Genomic DNA, 23,836 nt, shown 5'->3' with positions numbered 1-23,836 from the left:
GTCTACAAAGTACCTACATTTGGTACATATAAGGTACATTGCGAGGTCGACATCCACGCGATCTCCGCGTTGTTCGAAACCATCGTTACTAGGGAATTCATCACAATTTTCTTATTGACCAGATTCCTTTCCCCTACTTAACACATACTCTACTGGTGTCCGCGTGTAGCATTAGTGCTAACGGGTGCACTATTACCATCCATCCATAACAATCTCTTTGATGTATGTAGCTGAACCTATTAAACGTGTTCCCTAATGAGACATTGTACATGTCAATATTAGATTGTTACTAATTAAAAATAGCAGTTTTGGCGACAATAGAAATTACAGTATTGAGATAAGTTTAAAGTCGTTATAACTTGATCCAGCATAAAGATCATGTTATGATTAATTTTATCTCAGAGACAAATTTGACGTTACCTATAGCCAGCTTTTAGCGATTCTTAAATAGTGTAACACGATCGGATTATTTTTATAGGTAACTCAGAAATTATATGTCGTTTTTATTTAAAACGCTTCAATAAAAAAAATATAAAGTGTAGTGCTTACTAAATATAGGGTTATTACATACATAGATACATATTTTTATAATATTGTGCTGTTTAAAAAAAATAGTTGGTTTAATAAGGTACTTAAGTATACCATACCAGAGTGGTCTGGCTTTAAAACGTATTTTTCTACATGTCTGAAGCAATTTTAAGGCTAAAATGAGTATCCAGACGGTCTGTAGACTTTTATGTATCTATTGCTATGGGCGGTATTGATAATGGTACGGTTGATAGGATTATCAACCGTACCATTATCAATTTCTGTGATACCAAATTAGAGATTGCATCCTAAGGTGAGAGAGGCGGGAGAGAAAGAAGCTGGGGGTTGTGGAGTTTTTCTACATGGAATAACACAAATATATTGGCTAAAACAAACAAGAACTGTGGAAGAAATAATCTAAATAAGTGTGCATTCCTTTTATGTTTGGTTTGCGCAAGTGCGACCGTATCACAGTATCGTAACGACTTAAAATGTCCCTTTCTTTACCCTCTCTACCTACCACTACTTCCGTCCAGCTTGCTTTGCTAGAAGTTTTCAGTTAATAGCATAATTATGATGTAATTTAATATGCTTGTATAAATTCTAATATTCGGATTATATATAGGGTGAGCAAAATATTGGCAATCTTTTTCAATTTCTAATCAATTTATTTTAAGTAGGTAATTTAGTTAGGTTTCGCTATTTAATATAATATCTTCTAATTCTCTAGTCCGGCTGGCGATATATGAATTCTTGCACAAAAACATGCAGAATTGATTAATAAACATCTGAGGGTTAATCGCTTTATCGTAACGATATAACGATAAGATGTATCAAAAGTAACTATAACAAACGTAACTTATTAGTTTACACACTTACAAACTTATTAGATACAATGAATAACACAGAGTGCATTTGTATACTAACTGGGTAGGACTAATTAATACTTACTCATTCAATAGTACTACGTCCGGATTTTTATATATATTTTTTTCGGGTAATTGAATAGGAAAAAAATACCAAAAAACAACGATCTGTGAACTTCAGTAACAAAGTAACTACGACAACAATAATTGAAAAGTTCTGCCACGGCGCGGCGGCACGTCCCTAGAGGATCCATACAGGTGCTTGATATAAGCCATATGAATTATTGTTAATTTTTACCCCACAATATAATAAATTTTATCCGGTATGTTTAATACAGTTGCCAAGCCAAAATAAGAAATTAGGTTGACGCCATAAGGATTGCGATAGATTTAAAAAAAAAGTACAAAGGTAACGCTTTATAAGGCAAACTGGAATTGGCTTGATTGAACTTGACAATTTTCTGAAATATATTTTATAATTTTTGTTGACTTATTTAAAACCCCTTACAATTATCAAATTTTCAAAAAAAGGATTTTTTTTTGTTTTTTTTTGAGCTAAATCGGTTCAGCCGTTCTTGATTTATAAGTGGAGTAACTAACACGACTTTCTTTTATATATATAGATTTCTACAACTGTCAAATATCCAATTACAAAGGTTGGTAACCCTGATTACCGCCAATTTTACTGACTCTTGTCTCTCTTCGCGCCAATTCACTTGATTACAGTTTGACAATTGATGGTCATTCTGATTTTTCTCCGAATATCTCCAACTACTACTTAATTTAAATACTTTAAGTTTTAAACCTGGTTTCTCAGTTTGTTAATCGTTTAGCACAAATATTCAAAATGACTCTTTTCGAAAGTCGACCTACGTTAAAATTCTCCCGAATTAGTAACAACGCTTTCACACCAACAAAAGGATCTGAAAAAGCGGCTGGCCTGGACATGAAAAGGTATGAACAAATCCTTGTAGTTATTTATAAGTTGCCATTATTACTTTTTTTATTCATAAATTCTATTATTTGCAGTGCCTATGATTGCATCGTTCCTGCTCGCGGGAAAGCATTAGTGAAGACTGATTTACAAATTGAACTTCCACCTGGTTGTTATGGTCGTGTGGCTCCTCGTTCTGGTTTAGCATTGAAAAATTGTATTGATGTTGGTGGTAAGCATTGAAAGTCTTAGTAATGGTGTTATTACTTAAATCTATACTACCTTACTCATATTAGAAACACATGTGTCACACTATTTGTCTGGTGGTTATCTTTCCATACCTGTCTAAAAGAATCATAATGAACTTTGATTTGAGATTAAATTAGATCACAAGGCAACAAACAACAAACGAGCAAGAGACACCTAGGTTATAGTAAATGTTTAATTGCAATGGTAAATATGCAAACTTGAAAAATATGTTGAAAATGAATAGCTTATTACTATAGAATTAAATAGCCAGTTTACCAATCACAACCTGTTCATGAACTGTTTTATGAGAAACTCTAGTTGTAGACTTATGAAGGTATAGAAAGAATTTATTTTGAAAGAAAATGCTAGGCTACTCTATCTCTGTTTTTATTGGGTGAAATTTCTTGAACATAACATTCATTATCAATTAATGAGCTGACAAATTTGATTTGGACGATACTAGTTGGCAACCTCGGTGGTCTAGTGGCATGCCACTTTACTATCCGATGGTTGTGGGTTCGATTCCACACACAGTATAGACACTACATGCACAACATCCCAGATGAGAGGCTGATTGCGGATATATCCATGTATTAAAAATAATATTAAGAGAATACGAAAATAACACAATCCAAGATAAATTGATGACACTATTCTATTATTATATTATTAGCAGATAACTATATATAGACTTTGGAAAATAACCTTATTTTTAAAGACACTGAAAGAACTTATACCTCCACTTAAAAAATAAGTGATAAAGTTCATTTATTTGCATATCTCAAATATGTACTTATACCAAATGAATCAGATGATATGCATACAGAAGCAGAAATTAATAAAATACTTAACAGTGATCAACAAATGTCCTTACTCCTAAAATCAAAACCCGCTAAAATATAATAAGGCACTGGGCTTCAATTTAATGGCAGATGAAGTACTGGACAGTTTCCTAAAAAAGGAATGATTCACATAACAGTTCTGTTAATAATACTGAGACTGCAATATTTTCCCCAACTGTGGAAAGTGTCTACCATAAATATGGTTCTTAAACGGGAAAACTCTACACTGAAATATCTTCATGTAGACCAATAAGGTACTATTGCATATAACAAGCTCTGCTTTTCTTGGGACTAGATGGTGTTGTGTGATTTGTCCTGAGATATTATACTATTTTTTTAACTAAAAAATTTGTGTTCCAGCCTTAAGCAAGACATGTTTTTTTTACAGTTTATGCATTGAAATTGGATTTTTGCTTTTAATGTATGGTTATATATTCATTTTATTTTACATTTGATGGGGAAAAATAGTAATTTTAATAAAACATGGAGGCAATGTAAAATAAAACTTCTTTCCCTTTACAACCACCTTAAGAGGCTTTGGCTCTATACTTTATTGATTTTCTGTATTTGTAGCTGAAATTTTAATAGTAAGCTATATTTGAAGTATTGTTTCAAATACAAAAAATGGTTTCAGTTGATGTCAGTGTCAACGACGAAATCGCTTGACTTAAGAATCGCCACGGACGCATCGCGGCTTGGCTTCCTTCGCGCAAACTGGTCACTTCCTTGCGCAACACTACTTATTTTCTTGAGTAGGTTGGTTACGTCGTCGTGATCGAATATGAGCCGAGGAACTACTTAAATCCTTTGGTACCAAAACTCGGACGTCGTCAGGGTCGGTCTTTTTCAGCTACGTTATTATATCATGCAGACTTTTCTGTGTCCCATCACGTCTGCGAGACACCATCTGATCGTCAATGATACCAACGATAATAAAGCCTCTGTTGCTGGGTTAGTTATATTACCTGCTATATTGCACATTTTTTGTGTTTATTACAAGCTTGTCCTTTGAGATTTCCATTTTTTATATATTTTCTTATTCTGTACCATAATTTTCTGCTGTTCTTTTCATATCATATTTACAAAGTTTTTTCTGTCTTCCTCTTCTGAATATCAGTCCATCACTAATATGGTCCATGTGCTTTGTTGCTCCTCATCGTATGTTCAGTCCACTATCACTTGAGTCATCTTATAATTTTCATTATGTCATTGTTAAGTCCCTTAAATATATACCTAACATAATAAATAAGTATTATTCTCCAATGCTTAATTGTTTCATCCACAAACTGGTGGTAAAAAATGTAGTCCAATCTATACATATAAATAAAATCGAACTGTCTGTTTGTAATATTGATTAAATAACCGTTTACTACGTGCATATTAATATAAATACGGCAAATACACCAAAATAACATTTTTGTCTATCAGTCTGTTTGTTCCGGCTAATCTCTGAAATGCCTGGACCGATTTTGACGGGACTTTCATTGGCAGGTAGCTGATGTAATGAGTAATTTACGCTACTTTTATTTTAGAAAAAATAAAGTTTAATTCCACGCGGACGAAGTCGTGAGAACAACTAGTAATAACTAATTTATGTAGTAATATAATATTGCTCTAAGTAATCCAAAATAATTTGTTGAACATAATCTAAAATTATAGATTTTATAATACTTTAGAGGCCATTTTAAAATGTCCTCTATGTTCTAATGTTTTAATGAATATTATTAACATTACTTCTTAAAAATGTATCTGTTTTCTTGCAGCTGGTGTCATTGATGAGGATTACCGTGGGAACATTGGTGTCATCTTATTTAATCATTCAGATGAAGATTTTCATGTGAAGAAGGGTGATAGAATTGCACAACTTATCTGTGAAAAAATATTTTATCCAACTGTAGTAGAAGTAAAAGGTTTAACAGAAACAAAAAGAGGGGAAGGTGGTTTTGGATCTACTGGTACTCAATAAAAATTGTCTTTATTGCTTAAATAACTACTATTCATGATTCATGTAATTTTGCTCATGTTAACAATATTTATATATCTGATAAATTTTTTGTCATAGAATGTGCAGTCATAAATGGAGTGTCCTGTGGATATATAATTAAAAAGCATTTAAAATGTAGGTATAGGATAATCAGCCTGTGATTATAATAATATCCATTCAATTCTCTTAAAAAATTGTACTTGATGTGCTAATCATAATTCCTATGCAGCAATTACAAACCATTAGGGCTATTTCAAAGATATAATTTCATGTACCTAAAATTGAAATCTCATTGACTATAAGTGTTGCTTATGTAAAAGTTGGTTTTGCTGTTTAACTGAAATCTTTGTACAAATTCAGTTCTATCATTTAAATAACTTAGTGTACATAATACATTTCATAAGCACAGAACCATTTGTTATCAATTAGGAACCTAGTTTTTTTTTTTACATATAGGTATAAAATATATGTTTATTTTAGTGAATATCCTGTATAAGTTAATGTTATGATCTTGCTAATTATTTTTTGTCTTTCCTTTGTTTCTTTATGTAAGTACCCTTAAATACTGTTCAACGCAGTCATTGTTTCAGTCATTAGATAAATTTGAAGCATACTATGTTTTTTACAATGCAGTAGAGAGTACAAATTTAGAACTAATATGTAATAATTATTTTCTAAATTTCCTGTCATCTTTATTCTTTTAATGTTGTATTTTTAGTTTTCGAAATCTTTGTAGAAATGAAACAAAAGATATAATAAAGTTTTTTAATTCGATTTTTACAATTTATTTATGTTACAAATTATAGCATATTTTAATTGTTATTTATTAATATATATACAAATCGATATCATGAACATGAAGAATTGGAGTCAAAATTGTCCATTACACTATGTAATTGTAGTTTAGGTGGTGCTGTTTTTGTTACATCCGAGTGTGATATTGTATCTTTACTTTTCTTCAAAAATGGTTTCAATAAACTTAGTATCTTGTTATCGGTATAGATACCAAAATCAACTTCGGCTTTTTCAACTCGTTTTTCAATTAGGTCTACATTGTTCTGTAATTTTATTATAATCTCATTTAATGCAAGGATTTTTTTTGAAAGTGTGTACACCTCACTGCGATATTTGTGTATATCATCGGAAACAGCTTTTCTGCAGTCACTGTTTTTCAACTTCACCATGTTTAAAACGCTGGTTAATTCTTCGAGTCTTGTTAGCATGTTATCAATAACATCTTGTACTGTTTGAAATCCACTGGACACATCTAACTTCAAATAAGAAGCATAATCACTTACCAGCTGTTCCAACATATTGCCTGTTTATTTACTATTCAGTATGTGCACTAAAATTAGGATATATGTATTCTAATTTAGATAAAAACTTGTCCACAATATCCGTCACTACTTTTGACAATTCCCAGATTGAAGTAGGACATAGATGATAAAATTTCATAAATACGTTCATAATATTAGGAAAACTGAGACCGTGGTTTAGTTTCCACAATTACTAAGAGTCGAAACATATTTCGTCAAAGACCGAAGGACGATGAGAGCTAACGTAATTACGAAATTAAAGTTACAAAATAGCGTAATCACTAGTCGTACACATATCTAGTGTTGCTATATGAGTACCTAACTTTACCCAAATCTAGTCCAAAATAAGAGTTTTTAATAAAACTCCTTCATTACAGTGTGTTATCCTTGTGACCTTTTGGGCTACTTATAAAACGGCTCTTGAAACTACAAGTACTATAAAAAAACTAACAATAATCGTGACATAATCGGATTTTTGAGGCAATTTGTTTCACAATTCTTGTTAGTTTCCTCCTGTGGAATTGTTCTTATTCCTCTTTACCAACATGCTGAAAGATTCTCACAAATCCCACAAAAATGTTTACTCCATAATTAACTTATGACCAAAGATTCATTTCACCCACTGTCGAGTAACCCTTCAATTCAATGTCTTTATTGGTGGCAGAGTAGAAGAAAGTAACGTATAGTAACTCTATTATCTATTATAATTGTGTTCTTTGCTCTGTGGTTTGACCGATAAACGTCAATCGTTAAGTGTCAAAGTCAAACAAATTTAGACAATTTCTGCAGCTTCCTATAATACATACATGATAGAGGTTGATAGTTTAATTACATTAAATTTTGGAGACTAAATACAATAGTTTCATAGAAATACAAATAATGCTGCCGTCGACTGGTTACTTTAAAGGTATTAATTGTCCATTCTACGACAGTGGTCTATGTGAAAGACCTTACTGTCATTTTCGCCATGCTAAGAGAGAAACACAAAATACAGTTAATGAAGGAATAGAAAGTGGAGCAATTTTACAAAAGCTGGTTTCAGCAGCAGTTCAGAAAGTGCTCCAACAGACGGACCCAACTACTAGTACTGTGCAATGTATGACAAGCAATAGTGATGATGGCGATATTAAAATAACAAATGCTCAATCATCTACTAAAGTAACATATAATCCAACACCCATAGTAGAATTAAACAAAATAGCTACTGCGGACACCGAAAATATCGAGGATATAAGTGAACAGAGAAAGAGACATATACCAGTACCTTATACCCCAAGGAAGCCTGTAACTTTGTCTATTCAAAGACCTGCTGATTCTAATAATTCTTCTAAACCTTTCATTTATTTACCACCGCCAGTAACATACTCCCCTGGAAGCAATGATTCTCCAAAATTGGATCCTTATACTCCTGAAGGGTCAAAAACAACAGAATCAAAAGATAAATATTTGCCTGGTACTGAAGTAGAATTGCAGGAATATACACCTAAGGAGACAACACCACCATCTTCAAATAAACACAGTTATGTTCCTTCAGATAAAAGTGTTAGTAAAAAGAAAATATTGGAGTATAAACCAACTAAAGTCAACACAAAAATTGCCACACCTTCCGTTACATATCGACCTACCCCTCGATCACAAGTTCCTTATTTTTCAAGTGATGAAGATGAGCCTAACGAGAAGAAAAGAAAGTTATCTAGTGACCTCAATGGTTTAGACGACCTAGGCCCAGAGTTTGATATTTTAGATCAAATATTAGATGAAGAAAAAATAGATAATCATAAAAAAGAAGAAAATAAAATACATGCTAATAACACAGAGAAAAATAAAGATAATAATAAAAGCAAGGAAAATAAGACCATTACTAAACATTGTATGAAAGACAATAGTAAAAAAAGTGAAAAGCAATCACATAGTAAAGAAAAAGTAGACTATAAAAATAAATCCGGGTCATATGATAAAACAAAAAGTGAATATATAAAATCAGAAAAGTCTAACAAGAAAGATTTGGCCAATGATAAAAGTAAAAATCACAAAAGTAAAGAGGAAAAGAAAGAAAAACATTACAGTGAAAAGAAAAAACACTCCAACTCCAGTAAAAGTTCTGATGACAATTCTAAAACAAGAACATCAAAAAGTTCAGAAAGACATTCAAAGCACTCCAATAGTTCTAAAAATGATTCTAAAAGAAATGAATCCAATCATGATAGATCACATAGAAAATCTAAAGATTCTAAAGAAAATAGTAAGAAAAGAAAAAATAAGTCACCATCAGTGGATTTATCAGAAGATGATAAACAGACTAGCGAAAATGTTGAATTAAGTAATGATGATATTTATGATGATTCAGATGAAGAGACAATAGCAATGGAATGTAAAAAAATATTTGAAGAATATGTTCCTATGGAAAAACCGAAAGTGTATGAAGAAATGGACAATAAAGTAGATGATACTGATAAAGAATATGTATCAAGTAAGAAGAGAATATCAAGAACAGTAGATAAAAATATTAAAGTAATACCAAAAACTCCTATGAAACCTGACTTTAAATTGAGTGCTGTCCAAACAATGGCTAAAAGATTACAGAAAGTAAGAGAATATCATGCTTCTAAAACACAGAGTCACACTACAGAAAATATTGTGAATAAAACAGAGGTTGCAAAAACTACATTTAGTACTGCTAATACTGGCAGTTCAAAAATTCGTATTGCACATGTGCCCTATGCTTCCACATTGTTAAATGCCAAAAAAACTATTTCACCTACTTCAAAAACAGTAAAAGATGAGGCTTCTACTAGTTCCACTGTGATACAAACTGTTAAGAAGGGAGCACAGCGTGTTGCACACATACCTAATGAAAAATTCATTGATAGACCTGGTGTTTTAGAACCCCTTGCATCTAAGATTCCTGCAAATATACGCTCTACATATTTGAATATGATGATAGATGAGTGTCTCAAATTATATTTATCTGCAACAGATGCTTATGCCAGAGCACAACATGAAGAGTTGATTACTAGTAAGAAATGTTCTACAGTGCAAATCTATAAAAACTCTGCAGTATTGACTGTAAGTAGACTAAGAAAAGAGTTCCAAGAATGTAATGGTGTAAAAAAATCAGGATCTAATTGCTCTACAATACAGAAAATTCCACAAAGTACATCAGCCAAAACAAATCACATGGGATCTTGGAGTATAGAAAATAAAAACAAGGGAAGTTTTGACAAGTCACATGAGTTCAATGGAGCAAAGTTGTATAATAATATTAAAAAGTGGCTTCTAACCGAAGAACAATTAAAAGAGAATGGTTTTCCTAGACCTCATCCTACTGGAGAAAAGGGTAGAGCTATTATTTTTGGTCAGAATAAACAGAAGCCACCAAATGGCTATATAAGAACTTGTTGTAGGTGTAAGAAAAATTATACAGTTACTAAAAAAGGATTTGCTGCAGTAAAAGAAGAATGCATATATCATCCAAATAATAAATATAGAGTACATGGTGAAGCTCGATATCAGTGCTGTAGCCAAGATGGAACTTCTGATGGCTGTTGTGTTGCACCCAGCCATGTATATGAGTATGTGGATTATGAGAACCTCAAAGGTTATGTTAGGACAATGCCACCTGAAACATTTATGGATGATTATGGTGTATATTCTTTAGACTGTGAAATGTGTTATACAACCCATGGTTTAGATTTAACTAGAGTTACAGTTATCAATTCTGCTTGCAAGGTAGTATATGAAACTTTAATTAGACCTTTACATCCAATTGTAGACTATAATACTAGGTACTCGGGTATTACAGAAGAACAAATGTTAGAAGTGAAAACTACATTGTTGGAAGTTCAAGCAACGTTACTTACTATGTTCAATAGTCAAACTATTTTAGTAGGCCACAGCTTAGAATCTGATTTCAAAGCTCTTAAACTTATCCATGACACTGTTATTGATACCAGTGTATTGTTTCCTCATAAAATGGGACCTCCATATAAAAGGGCGTTAAGAAATTTATCATCTGAATATTTAAAGAAGATAATTCAAAATTCAGTAGACGGACATGACAGTGCTGAAGATGCTACAGTTTGTATGGAACTTATACATTTCAAATTAAAAGAAGATTTAAAAACTCGGTGATAGATAATGTATTAGTTAAGTGAGATAAATTCTCCAATATTTAAGATTAATTTACGTTATTAAGATTAATTGAAACCGGACTTAATGACGACAGTAAATTTTATTTATCATTATTCAATTAAGATTCATTCATTATTGATTATAGACGGGGCAATTAACCCATATGTACATTAACATACCTATAATTTCTAATTTGTTTAGAAATGTTATTATTAGCAACTTTGCATGATAAAATTAACGACCAAAAGACTTCAATAAGTATATGAAGTTGACTGTACCTACGACTGAATAGTTTCGATGGGTAGTTAATAATTTTGAAATAAGTACAGTTAACAAATTTTTGTACGGTCAAAAAATGACCATTTTGATATTTATTCCGTAACTTTGAAATGCGGATAGTAGCGCATGTGTACCTATATTTTTTGTTGAATCAGTACATAAGTACTTACTTTTCATTATATGTATGTTCTATAATATATTACAAATGTAGTATTTAATTAAGTATTTTGTACTAAAAATATTCGTATAAAATATTTTCATAAATTGATTGCATTTTTACTTTAGATTTCCAAAAATCTTGGCCAAATGGAGAACATTAATTGCATCAATTGGCAATAAGCAAATATTTTCCGTGTAGTTCTTAGACATACCAACTGCAACTGGGACTCCCACTTTTATAAAAGTAAATCACACGTTCGTAACACATTCACTGTTTTTTTTTATTTGTCCAGCATCCAAGCATGCCGAGAGTAACTATGTTACTGAATATATCATGAACTTTACACATTTTAGCACGTTTCAGCACCTGAATAAAAAGATCAGTACCAGGTTTCCCTTATATGTAACTTAATAATTTTCTCCATGATTTCGATGTAAACTACATCGAAATCTTGAACTTGAAATCAGAGTATAATTACATACACAGACACATTAGGAATGACGTAAAATTAAACACAATATAAAACCGAAAATAATATTTTACTAGGACAAAATATTACACATAGGTACGTAAAAATATCTTTGCAACACTAGACATTTTTACTTTTAGTTTCAATAAAAAAAAACAAGAAACTGCTACACATTGTTGCAGAATAGATCCATTGGGACAATTTCATAACTCGGATCTAGCTTACTTGTGCAGCAGGATTAAAAAAAATAGGATAAGGAAATGGTGGTAAAACGTAATTATGTTATTTCGCAAAAGTATATAAACCCAATTGTTTTATGTGAATATACAAAAATCAGTACTTATGTATTAATTTTTGTGTGGTTGTAAGTAGTGAAACATTTTATAGCAAGTTACAAAAAGTTTGACTACTTACAACTTACTATGCTTTTAGCAGTATATGTAAATTGATGAGACCTGTAGGTCTGACAGTGAACTGTCCGACCTACATTGTATTATGCATGTCTGTAAATTATTAAAAAAATAATCTTTGACATTCATCTCGTAATGGAAAAATATGTCTGCAAAGGTATGTTGATAGAAAATATAACCCCTCTCCTATTATTTTAACTAATTTCAGATATAAACTCCGGTTTGAGCACCAAGTGTATTGGGTAGATATAATAATAAGACTAAAATTTCGTTTAACAGGGAGAAAGTGAATATTATAGTATACACACATCATATAGACGACCATATTATTATTTTAATTTAGCAGACAAATACGTAATATTAAGGAAAATAGATTTAGTATTTTAGTGTAAAAAAAAACTAACAGAATTTTTAGCGAATGTATACAGAAGTAAAGATTAGAATTATATAATTAGAATAATTAATTGAATTAGGTACTAGAATAGTAACTTTGAGAATCTCCTCCATATTGCAGTCGTTGGAAAAGTTGCGAAATTTGATCTTGTTAGATATATAGTATTTATTATAACTAAACATATTCAATTTTGTCTATATGAAATCAATGTTGACTCTGTTCATTCTAGGAAGTGGCTCCAGATTAAGAAACAGAAACAAAATGTCTGAATCTAAATTCACTAGACATGTAATAGTCTACTAACTATATAAACTGAATAGAGAGAGTGGTATGAACGTAACATATAAAATATTCCTCACAATCATGAATTGTGTATCTATAATGAACTAGTTTGTTTCCATTACTTCGTCATGGACTAGTATATGCGGTATAAACGGTGTGATAACATCAATCATATCCCGATTTAGATACAAATTGCCTTGGTATAAGGGCTCGTCACATATAACAGACCGGCTGATTGGCGACCGAACCTATGTGTATATTTCTGTTGATTCAGTATTGTACTAAACCTATAAGGCTCAACATTAGTCATTATATTATATGATCTCTCAAATATAGATTACATATATAGGTATAACAAATGTGATCACTTCCCCTTTCAGTAGTTGCGAATGTCTGAGAGTAACCCTCGATATAGTTAATATGTTAGATGTACATTCATGGTGTCTTTGTTTTTGGTTATATTATTCTCATATATTTAAAAAACGCTATGAAACTTTTCTTGGTGGTAATATTTGTTACTACTTTATGAATAATGGCTTACAGCATTATGAGATAGCAGTAGATTATAATTCTAGAAAGTATCAATGTTATTTTTAATTATGGTATAATAATAATAGTGTTTTCTAAATTAGGGATTTGTAAGAGATTAATCTTAAAAAAGTTATATCATGATGCTATATAGCTATACTACATATTTGTCCCAATGAATTTACATGGTTGTATATGCCAGCATTATCAGCAGCACAGTCATGCATACATCACTGATGTCTGAGATCCTGGCTGTCCCCTGCTAATCTATAAATGATTGTTCCACACACGCTTTCACCCGTTTTTCGTATTCCCTCCTGTTTTCTTTGTATAGTTGTGCTGCCATTGAGTTTGCAGGTGAATTGGGGTTGGGGTCACTTAGTAACGACTGCAATAAATTGTATATTAATTGATTAATTGGTATACAATATGAAATGACATGTGAAATACATCTAAAGTTCGTATATATATACACATTACTATACTTAATAGGATGGACAGAAAGAATTTTAATACACTATTCAGCAATTCATACAAGATGTATAAAAAATAGTAAATACATTTTTACTGCCTATAACAAACTACCTGTTTTCCATGACTTCCTCTGCTACAGATCAAAGATATAGCTTATGTCCTTCCTTCCAATATATTCAATCTCTATACAAATATCAATAAGGTAAAAAAGAAACGGACAGACCCTCACATTCACATTTACAATATTAGTATGGATACACAATCTTAAGGAAAAATTATTAATACCTTTTAAATACATTATTAACATAACATTAATTAATAATTCAAGTGGAGGTTTTGCATTTCAAATTATTTTATTAAAATTGCATGTGTATGAAAAATAGAAGTATGAGTTTGATAAATGTTAGAAATTATGATGGAATCAACTTAATTTGTATATAGTGGACCCAGCTAAAATTGCCCTGCTCATGAAGGTGCTGTTTTACTATACCTAATACCTTATCAGGTCTAAGTATATATTCAAACCACCAGGAACCCATTGAAATATACATACAAATTTTCATCCAAATACAACCAAACCATATAGATGGAGGTAGGTGACAAACACTTATATATACATGTGCAAAACAATTATATATAGTAACATATATAAAATAGAAAAAGACAAGTAAATTAATAACTGTATCATATCATATCTACATACCTCATAGAGGTGTATACTGAAACTGCAAACCTGAATGTCTAGATTAAAACCATACACAATTACAGTTTGCATTGCTTTGTTAAGTTCTTAGTCCATTCAATCATAGTAGAATAAATAAGCATCTCATTAAATACTACAAATTACTTGTAGACATGAACACAAGAATTATTATTTTACAGTAGACCCCAGGCCCAAAGAGGGAGAAGTTCAGACAACAAATTATCAATCAATCAATGTGTTTTCTCAAAATGTATAAAATTATAATAAATCTGCTTTTTACCGACTTAGTCCTAATATAATAAGGTTATTCTTTATATTCAATGCAAATTATATCCTGGATTACTATAATTGGCTAAGATTAATATATTTTTTTATTGTAAAATACTAATATAAGCTGTTGTTATCCCAAAAATAAACTGCAAAGTTTAGTAACTACTTTACTTTTAATAATTACAATCATCAAATCAAATCTTCATGCTATTAAATGCAAAGTTATATAGTTATTAAAATAGTTTTATTAAATTACCTGTATGGATGTTAGAATAGCTGATACATCATAAGTTGGACTCCATCTGTTTTGCAAAATGTCTAAACATATGCCACCATCGGCATACACATTTGGATGAAACATTTTAGACACAAATCTTACTGTTGGAGGTTTATTTGGATATTCCTCTGTAAATTCTATGGTGAGTTTGAATGTTCCGTCTTCAAAAGGTGTGTCATGAGGACCAAATATCACAGCATTCCATATCATGATGTTGTTGTCTGTAGGAGCACCTGACACACCTGTAGGTGGATCTTCCTGTAAACTGTAATATAACAATATGTATATATTATTTTTAGGTAAAATTACTGATTAGAATACATTATGTCTTGATTTAAAACAAGTTTTGGTTGCATAAATTATTTTACATAAAATGGAGTTATTGTTGTTAAAATAAATATGAAAGAATTTTTTAATTTTGTAATAAACATTTTAAAGATAATTTATATACAAATTTATGTCTCTACGCAACCTATGCAGATTGATTGTAAGAATTAATGTTTTTTTAACTCATGATGTATAAAGATAAATGTAAAAAGCAAAATATATTGAGTTTCTTAATTATATATTTAGATTCCTGATACCAAATGTCACAATCAGAATAAATTATGAGGTTAATTAAAGTAATAAAATATCCACCAACACACTGTAAGAAAGTAATAATATAATAATGTTAATTGTAAAGTGATAATAAGAAATAAATATGAATGATTTAAAATATAGCACTGTACCAACTACTGCTACTAGTACCTACTATTTTTTCATATAGAATTTAATAATTCCTTATGAATTACACGAAACCATTGTGTTAATTATCAAACAGAAATGTAGGACGCTAGACATTACAATATATTTGGATAACCTACATAGGTACATATACATCTATCTATACATATAAACAAACACAAAAGGAGAATGACGTTGGTTTAGTCTAATTAAAATTTACAGTTTTTGGTGATGGGTAACAAAACTTTCATTTTTGTAATATAATGAGTATATCGAAATGTAGAACGTAGAAATCGATGAAAATGACAGTGATGTAATTTGATGAATCAGCACTACTATGCATATAAAAATATGTTATAAACTTTTAAAAATATATGATAATGACGTTGGAGAATGTAATGAAGAAGGAAAGCATTAAATTATTGTGTACAAACCGTTTAAAATCCCTCATAAGACGTCTTCTAGCAGGAGTTGACATTTTAATTTCAAGCTTTTAAATCACTGACTGGCTGACACAGAGGTATATGGACGTAGGATTAGTCTGTAGAAAAATTGTTCATGTGAATGATTTTTAGAGATTTGTTCCCAGTATAGTTTGTACACAAAAGATTATTCCTTTGTGATTGGAAAAATATATCATCAGGGACGTAGATGAATGATTGTCAGACGACAATGAAATTAGCAATCATAAAATATTATAAATCAGGAGAGACAACTTTAAAAAAAATATGAATTCGTTGGTTGGCAACATTGACAGTTATCGTCAAGCAAGAAGAGGCAACGTTTCTAATCATTATCTCGCCATCGCTTCAAGAACTATTCAAATGTACTTTTAAAACAATTTATGACTTCATCATAACAACTATCGCAGAATTCTAAACATTTCAAATATGGAGCCCTACTTGAAGAACAGTGAAACATAATCTTATAATTAACAAAAGATTTGGCGAACTCGCCTTATAGAATTTAAAACCACATGAAAATACTACTAAAAATTAGGTTGTATGGTCTCGTACCTTTGCCTATCTACTTGTGGATAAAATATACTACTACTATATCATTCTATAATCTGTGTTGTGAATTTTGTCTGTGGTTTTGCTTGTGTGAGTAACAAACAGTGTAATTTTTTGGTTCCAGAAGAAAATTTATTAATTATTTATAATAATTTGACAGCTAGCCATATTTATGTTTCGTTGTCTTACTTAATGAAATTAATATTTTTTTTACAAAAATTGCAGTACAGTTTGTTATGGTTTAATATAAATGTTACTTCATGATAAAATATATATTAGATCCCTTAGATTAAATATAGTGATAGACCTATAATAATATTAATAAGTATTCAAAACGGCTTTGATTACAATGAACGAGAATACAAAAAAGATTCTTTTTAATAAGTCTACGGTAAGTTTTTAAAGTAAATACAATTTTATTGCCTATTTATATTTTCATTCTAGATTATTTCCAATATGTATAGTGGCTTCTGAGACATATGACAAGATCTTGTGACAAGAATACACTAACAAGGCTGTCACAGCATATATAATAAGGATGAGACTAGGACATGAATTTGATGGTTCTACAATCTCATATAATTATAAAATATTAATAAAATAAAAATAGAACTGCGTACAGATGACTTCCCAAGGTCCTGATATCTGAATTAAGATTTCTTTCAATAATGTAAATAATCCTAATTGAACATTCATCATTATTTTATTAATTAAATAAACAGATAGGTGAGTGTGAAACACTTGAAAATGCATCCATAATGTTTTCTGATTGACTATGAAATGAGTACTAAATTCTCTCTACTCATTTTAGTATCAATCAGACAATCATATAATTAGAAATGTTGTGTTGATATGACCAAAGGAAAGTAAGATGATGTGTGTAAGAAATGATAATCTGCTTTTTCCTTATTCCATTTATTTGGGGTCAGTGTATATCTGCGTAAGATAGAACCCATAATAATAAATAATGCAAATTCATCAATAGTTTTTTGTTTTTATAATATATCTACAGATAAAGAATCTTGTATTTTCAAGAAAGAAACTTGTGGCTACTCAACAGCCATAACTATGTCATGTTTATAATTATTTTCAGTTGCTCAGCCTTAAAGCAGAGCTTTTAAAAAAACAGGAACAGGTTTTAGAGCAGAAGCAATTGCCTAAGAATAAATTAGAGAACTTTAAACCATCACATGCTAATAATACTCATGCAGACAAAAATGCTGATAAGTCATCAAAACCAAGTTTTAAAGAAAAATTGAAAGCTGTTGATACAGAGGAATTGGAAGCTTGTAGGAAAGCCAAGTATGTATAAGTATATGTATCTAGTATGTCTTACTTTCATATGTAATTAGTATGTAACATTAATGATACTAATAACTATACTTTTCTCATATATTGGTTTAAAGTTATGAGATAGAAATATGTCTATGTGACCTTGTTATATTAATTAATGTCAATTTGATTTTCTTATACTTGGCAATTATGCCTTTTTTGTGTACTTTATACAAAAAAGTCACAATATAGTTAACACATTATATATAACAAGAATTTGTACTAAATATTTTAATTTACAAACATAATTTCTGTAAAAGTATGAGAGATATGTCCATATATGATAATAATATCCATTTTAATCAAATTGATTTTGTTCACTGCAACAATTTTTTTATAGACTCATGTTTTTAGTTTTTGTCATTTTTCCTCCAGTCATGTTTTGAAATTTCTGAATTGGAAAAGGAGTGTATTTTTATTCTGCCATCAGAGAAAGATAGTGATTTATTTATATATTTAACAGATTAGTATTGGAGAAGAAAACAGAGTTATATGAACATCTGTCGGATGGTGCTGGTAATTCACAACTTGCTGGTAGATTTCTTGTTGATTTTAAATCTAAAAAGCAAGAGCAGGCTATAGAATTTTTAGTCAAGAACTCTAACAATATTGAAAGTGCAAGCAATGATGATGGAGGTATATCATTTGTACAGGACGATCCAAGTGAATGGTAACTGATACTTTATTATTCATTAATTTAATTGTTGTTTTAAAAAATTACATATGAATGAGATTTGATTGCAATTGCTATTTTATTTTAGAATAAAAATACAAAAGTATTGCAATGTCATTCTTTTTTAAATTATTTATTTGTGTAAAATATCTTCTTTGGAAGAAGAATCATTATATTTCTTTTTTCAAGAGATTTCATATAAATCACCCCCATAATTAGTTCATAACAAATTCAGCTTTTATTTGAACTAACAACTAAAATTAGGAAATCCCTAATAGATCCCGTTTTTTTGTGGCTAGAAAAAATATTGGGTACTTTCCTTATCAACAACTCATAATTTATTAAATTTCATAACTTTGTTATAAATTTTTAAATTGCACTTACTTTAAATGTGTAACAAAATCACCAAAAATGAGGTTTTTTTTTGTTATAGATTTGTCTTTGTAAAATAAGAAATGTATTAAGTATATAATTTATGTACTAATTTTCATTTAGAGTATATTGTAAATAACTTGATTGGTATTATAATGTTTTTTTAATAGGACTGAGTTCACGGATTGTTTGGGGCGAACACGCAAATGTCACAAGTCTGACTTAGAAACATATCAGAAAAGAGATAAAGACCTATTGAGGGCAGTTAATAAGGATAAAGCAAATATCGGAGTGGAAGATGAGGAAAAAAGTGATGTAAGCACAAATATTTTTAAAGCTTTATTACAGTTTAATACTACCTACATAATTTTAATAAATTATAATTATCTTAATATAAGTACATTGCATTGTTCTTAAAATTCTAGTTAATTTGACATTGATGGTGATATCTCTTATAAATGTTTAAATGAAATTTTACATGCATAAGGCAGTGTTAATTCTTCTAATCATAAAATTAATAAGCGGATACCTGTTGTGTGCAACTATATAATTTTATTTTCGAGTAAATATGTGTTTGATAATATCAAAAATATTCGCATTATTGCCTTTCAAATGAACCTGATTTAGGCGCCTTCAAATGGTTTCAAAGTGAATGATTACGCTGTAATATAAATATCAATTTTAAAAAGCTCATTTTGACCTAGTCAACTTGGCGCCTAATTTTGCGCTGTACAGGATATCATTGTTAATGAAGACATGATAGTACGATTAACATTGGAGTGATTCCTTCACATGGTCGATTTTGTATAGAATCTGTGTAAGGGTAATACGTGATTCATTTTATATTAGTCAAACTCTGATCTTCATGATGGGGCAGCGTCATTGAAGTACATCTCTTAAGGATATAAAAGATTTGATGACACAAGGGTCATTTAAACTTTTTGTGGTCAGTTGAGAAACTGGGAATACAGTGTCCCTAAAGCTCTAATTCCGCAGTAGTTTCCATAAAGCCATGTCTCAGGCTTGACCCTACTGATGATTTCGGTAAATGATTAATTATTCCCCAAATAGAGGTACTTGTCAGCATGATTCAGCATATCCACACCAAACTTAAGGATCGGTATTCAAGTACATAGTTATTAAACAATACAATTAAAAAAATTCAAAAGTTATGTCTTAGTGTATTATATTTTATTTTATTTAGGCTGAATATATATGCCGAATTATAAATGCCGAAAGTGGGGCAAATATTTATGAAAACAGATGTTAACAGTTGCAGAGTTGTTTCCGGTAAAATATGCAAGATTGTAATTCCAAAAAGACTAATAATAAAACGAGCTTTTTAACACCTCTTAATTTAGAGTTTTTGTGATATAAGATGGGCTAATTTTATTTATTTATTTTTAAGAATTTTTGTGAGTGGTAAATATAATCAATAATATAATAATTATAGGTATCTACTACAACCACAGAGAAACCGTTTTTGGTGCAAAAGACAAATGATTACCTGTTGTCATTACGGCAAAAATGGGAGGAAAAAGAGAGAGATTTATTAGCCAAAGATAAAGACATACATTATCAAGACTTGCTGTTCGATGGTTTGTATTATTTTTTAGTAATAGAGGAGGTGATTAATCAATAGATTTAAAATTAAGTATCTAATATGTATAAACTGAACAAATCATATCAGCACTTTTATTAACTGTGTAGGTCATTATTCTAACTTAGTATACAGGATATAAGTGTAATTATAGAAATAGAGATTCAGTGCTTGCATTCATCTTAGTCTTCACCCGTGATACTACTCATCTGTTGACATTCCACACATGAGTGTCACATGATAATGTGATGCCCAGAGTACTGTTTATGTATAGGGTACTTGAATTAATAATGAGCGTTTCGATCAGGAGGCCGCCACTAGTGTATGTTTCAATATTACAGTTTGCAATGTCTTCCCGCTAAAACCTACACTCTGTGGTCGTCTTAAATAGCTAGTATCATTTAATTGAAACGTATACAACAGTACTAAATATTGTTTCGAACATGTCCAATTACGTACCAAATAAAGCGTTTTTGCGGGGAGTTCTTCTTCATGCCAAAAAAGGAAGGGCTTTTTGAATCGCATTATCACTGGCGATGAAAAGTGATTTCGTTATGATAACCCAAGCGCAAAAAGTTCGGACAGCCATCAACATTCTTCGCAAAGCCGAATATTCATGGCATGAAGTTTATGCTCTGTATTTGGTGGGACCAGCAGCGTCATCTACTACTGAGCTGTTCAAACCGAAATAATCACGGGGGGAATGCTATCAGACTCAACTCATGCGAATAAGCGTCATACTGAAGCAAAATCGGCTAAAATTCGAAGAAAGGCACAATAAAGTGATTATGCAGCATGACACGCTCGGACACATTTTACAAAACCGGTAAAATCTACCTAGAAACTCTGAAAGGGGAAGTCCTACCTAACCCACTGTAATCTCCAGACATTGCTCCTTCTGATTATTATATATTCCAGTCGATGACACATGGGCCTGACCCATCAGAAGTTCACTTCATATGAACAATCCAAAAAATGGGTCAATGATTGGATTGCCTCAAAAGACGAATAATTTTTTCGAGCTGGCATCCGAAAATTACCAGAAAGATGGAAAAAGGTAGTGGCCAGCGATGTACAATACTTCGATTAATATATTTGGAACCATTATTTGAAAACGAATCCGTAAACTTAAAAAAAAACGCTCATTATTAATTCAAGTACCCTATATATAGTATCAGCTGATGTGTCATCAGCTTGCTATCCATTCCAATTACCAAAAATAGTAACACTGGCGTTTTCATTACAAAATGGTAAGTAATTTACTTAATACTACTATTCAATGTTATTTTTTGCAGAGGCACGTATACACGGTGTCGGTTATTACTCGTTTAGTACCGACGAGACAGAACGTCGAAAGCAAATGGAAGAGTTGGTGAAGCGTCGGCAAGAAACATTGAAAGCGCAACAGGATGCAGAGGAGGCTAGAAAAAAACGAGATGCTCTGTTGGCTGCCAGGGTGGCGGCGGCACGAGCGCGCCAGAGGGCCAGGGCTGGCCTTCCGCCTGAGGAACCGAAAGGTTTTATAAATATTTAGAATACTATTTAATCGCTTACTGTACTTTTATAATCTTGGAAAAGATATTGCGATCCGACGTTACTTAAACCTGTGTATCATGATATTGTCTTGGTTTTCATTAATGTAAATTAAAAAATAACTAAAAACATAACATAATCATTATTACATAGTATAAAACAAAGTCGAATGTTACTGTCTATCTGTCCCTATGTATGCTTAAATCTTTAAAACTACGTAACGGATTTTGAAGCGGTTTTTTAAATAAATAGAGTGATTCTAGAGGAAGGTTTATATATATAAAACATGTACACCCGTGCGAAGCCAAACCGAGTAGCTAATAATGTATAATTACCAATTTATATTGTTAAAATATTAGAACTTTTCGTAATAATAAAATTTAAATCATTAGTATTAAAATATTGTAACCTGTTGTGAACCATGAAAGGCTTAAAACGGTATAGGGGTTTTAATAACACTAATGTTTTGCATGCATAGACATTATTTTATAACACAAGTTCGTTCGGATCTTATTAAAATGACCAACTGGTCATTTGAAGATATGTATTATTTTTTTAACTAGGAAACAGATGTTCATTTACGTATATCTATCTAAATTGTTGACATTTAGCCTTTCTTGTCTAAATTGTAACAGTATTAGTTTTTCTTTTTCTTTTCAGATAATGAAAATGATTTCACTACACGTTTAATGGAATTTTTAACGCAACAGAAAAATGAAGCCGATGAAAAGGCGAAACAAACTGAAACGAAAATTCGTGAGGAGCAAGAAAAAGAAAGACAAAAGTTACGTGAGGCCTACGTACGTGAATGGGATTTGGGCAAAGAGGGAGTTGATGAGAAAATTAAGAAGTTTAGGGAAATGACACAAGAAGAATATGTTGATCAACAGAGAGACAAAAGAATAGAAGAATTCGCCCCACCACAGACTTTACAGATCAATAAATCTAACTATTCATTTGACACGACTGGTAGAATGATTAATTTAGAAACAAATATGCCAGTGGAAAAGAGATGGTCAGACGTTAGACCTAGAGTAAAAACTCCACCACCACCTATTATTGGGGATATAAGTGAAGAAAAGGGACTTTATTTTTCTACAGTTAAGAAACCTGGACATAATGTTAAGTACAGAAATTTTATTAAAGCTCACGAAGATACTCCCATAGTAAATGAGATTGATGAAAATGAAGATGCCGTTCAAGATCGAAGTAACAGGCCCGTGAAAAGAGCAAATGAAACAAACCATATAGAAGTAGCTCCACCGCCAACTTATGACTATTATGGACCAGTACCTAAACATGTTAAGTTTGAAAAACCATTTGTGTCTGATATTAGAGAAGCATATGCACAAGGATCTAAAAGTTTAGAAACCAAAACGAGTAATAAGCAACTACCAAAGCATTATGATTTTACTTTTGATTGATTGCTATTTAAATAAAACATTTTTTCCATGTTTGTATTTATTTGCACTGTCTAATGCTAATATCACA

The 23,836-nt window shown here is 30.9% G+C and overlaps 5 protein-coding genes across 5 annotated transcripts; 3 read left to right on the top strand and 2 right to left on the bottom strand.

The window, feature by feature from the left end:
- Positions 1 to 2,075: 2,075 nt before the first annotated feature.
- LOC131846646 (deoxyuridine 5'-triphosphate nucleotidohydrolase) lies at positions 2,076 to 6,056 on the top strand. The gene is made up of 3 exons (XM_059196003.1): positions 2,076 to 2,348; positions 2,424 to 2,560; positions 5,183 to 6,056. The coding sequence occupies exons 1-3, from the start codon at positions 2,242 to 2,244 to the stop codon at positions 5,383 to 5,385; spliced, it is 447 nt and encodes a 148-aa protein (XP_059051986.1). The 5' UTR covers positions 2,076 to 2,241; the 3' UTR covers positions 5,386 to 6,056.
- Positions 6,057 to 6,145: 89 nt separating this feature from the next.
- LOC131846644 (uncharacterized) lies at positions 6,146 to 7,116 on the bottom strand. Its single transcript, XM_059196001.1, has one exon. It carries the CDS (start codon positions 6,714 to 6,716, stop codon positions 6,252 to 6,254), a length of 465 nt encoding a protein of 154 aa, XP_059051984.1. The 5' UTR covers positions 6,717 to 7,116; the 3' UTR covers positions 6,146 to 6,251.
- A 322-nt stretch (positions 7,117 to 7,438) lies between these two features.
- LOC131846636 (RNA exonuclease 1 homolog) lies at positions 7,439 to 11,333 on the top strand. The gene has a single exon (XM_059195989.1). The coding sequence runs from the start codon at positions 7,599 to 7,601 to the stop codon at positions 10,848 to 10,850; it is 3,252 nt and encodes a 1,083-aa protein (XP_059051972.1). The 5' UTR covers positions 7,439 to 7,598; the 3' UTR covers positions 10,851 to 11,333.
- A 476-nt stretch (positions 11,334 to 11,809) lies between these two features.
- Positions 11,810 to 16,517, bottom strand: LOC131846645 (ubiquitin-conjugating enzyme E2-17 kDa). The gene is made up of 3 exons (XM_059196002.1): positions 16,257 to 16,517; positions 15,076 to 15,361; positions 11,810 to 13,760 (listed from the first exon to the last, which is right to left on the bottom strand). Exons 1-3 carry the CDS (start codon positions 16,298 to 16,300, stop codon positions 13,635 to 13,637), a joined length of 456 nt encoding a protein of 151 aa, XP_059051985.1. The 5' UTR covers positions 16,301 to 16,517; the 3' UTR covers positions 11,810 to 13,634.
- A 398-nt stretch (positions 16,518 to 16,915) lies between these two features.
- LOC131846637 (coiled-coil domain-containing protein 174) lies at positions 16,916 to 23,790 on the top strand. The gene is made up of 7 exons (XM_059195991.1): positions 16,916 to 17,226; positions 17,929 to 18,137; positions 18,631 to 18,837; positions 19,383 to 19,527; positions 20,666 to 20,810; positions 22,108 to 22,329; positions 23,006 to 23,790. Exons 1-7 carry the CDS (start codon positions 17,185 to 17,187, stop codon positions 23,767 to 23,769), a joined length of 1,734 nt encoding a protein of 577 aa, XP_059051974.1. The 5' UTR covers positions 16,916 to 17,184; the 3' UTR covers positions 23,770 to 23,790.
- The last annotated feature ends 46 nt before the right edge of the window (positions 23,791 to 23,836 follow it).

Source organism: Achroia grisella, unplaced genomic scaffold, assembly GCF_030625045.1.
Source record: "Achroia grisella isolate CSIRO2021 unplaced genomic scaffold, CSIRO_AGI_Agris_v1 utg511, whole genome shotgun sequence".
Taxonomy (NCBI): domain Eukaryota; kingdom Metazoa; phylum Arthropoda; class Insecta; order Lepidoptera; family Pyralidae; genus Achroia; species Achroia grisella.
This window is presented reverse-complemented; position numbering and strand designations above follow the sequence as displayed.

Coding starts and splice junctions, on each gene's coding strand:
- LOC131846636 (XM_059195989.1), top strand. CDS start 7,599: ATGCTGCCGTCGACTGGTTACTTTAAAGGTATTAATTGTCCATTCTAC.
- LOC131846637 (XM_059195991.1), top strand. CDS start 17,185: ATGAACGAGAATACAAAAAAGATTCTTTTTAATAAGTCTACG. Junction 17,227..17,928: donor TTCTTTTTAATAAGTCTACG/GTAAGTTTTTAA, acceptor AATTATTTTCAG/TTGCTCAGCCTTAAAGCAGA. Junction 18,138..18,630: donor GAAGCTTGTAGGAAAGCCAA/GTATGTATAAGT, acceptor TATATTTAACAG/ATTAGTATTGGAGAAGAAAA.
- LOC131846645 (XM_059196002.1), bottom strand. CDS start 16,300: ATGTCAACTCCTGCTAGAAGACGTCTTATGAGGGATTTTAAACG. Junction 15,362..16,256: donor CTTATGAGGGATTTTAAACG/GTTTGTACACAA, acceptor GTTATATTACAG/TTTACAGGAAGATCCACCTA. Junction 13,761..15,075: donor CTATTCTAACATCCATACAG/GTAATTTAATAA, acceptor AATTTATTGCAG/TCGTTACTAAGTGACCCCAA.
- LOC131846644 (XM_059196001.1), bottom strand. CDS start 6,716: ATGTTGGAACAGCTGGTAAGTGATTATGCTTCTTATTTGAAGTTAGAT.
- LOC131846646 (XM_059196003.1), top strand. CDS start 2,242: ATGACTCTTTTCGAAAGTCGACCTACGTTAAAATTCTCCCGAATTAGT. Junction 2,349..2,423: donor GCTGGCCTGGACATGAAAAG/GTATGAACAAAT, acceptor TATTATTTGCAG/TGCCTATGATTGCATCGTTC. Junction 2,561..5,182: donor AAATTGTATTGATGTTGGTG/GTAAGCATTGAA, acceptor GTTTTCTTGCAG/CTGGTGTCATTGATGAGGAT.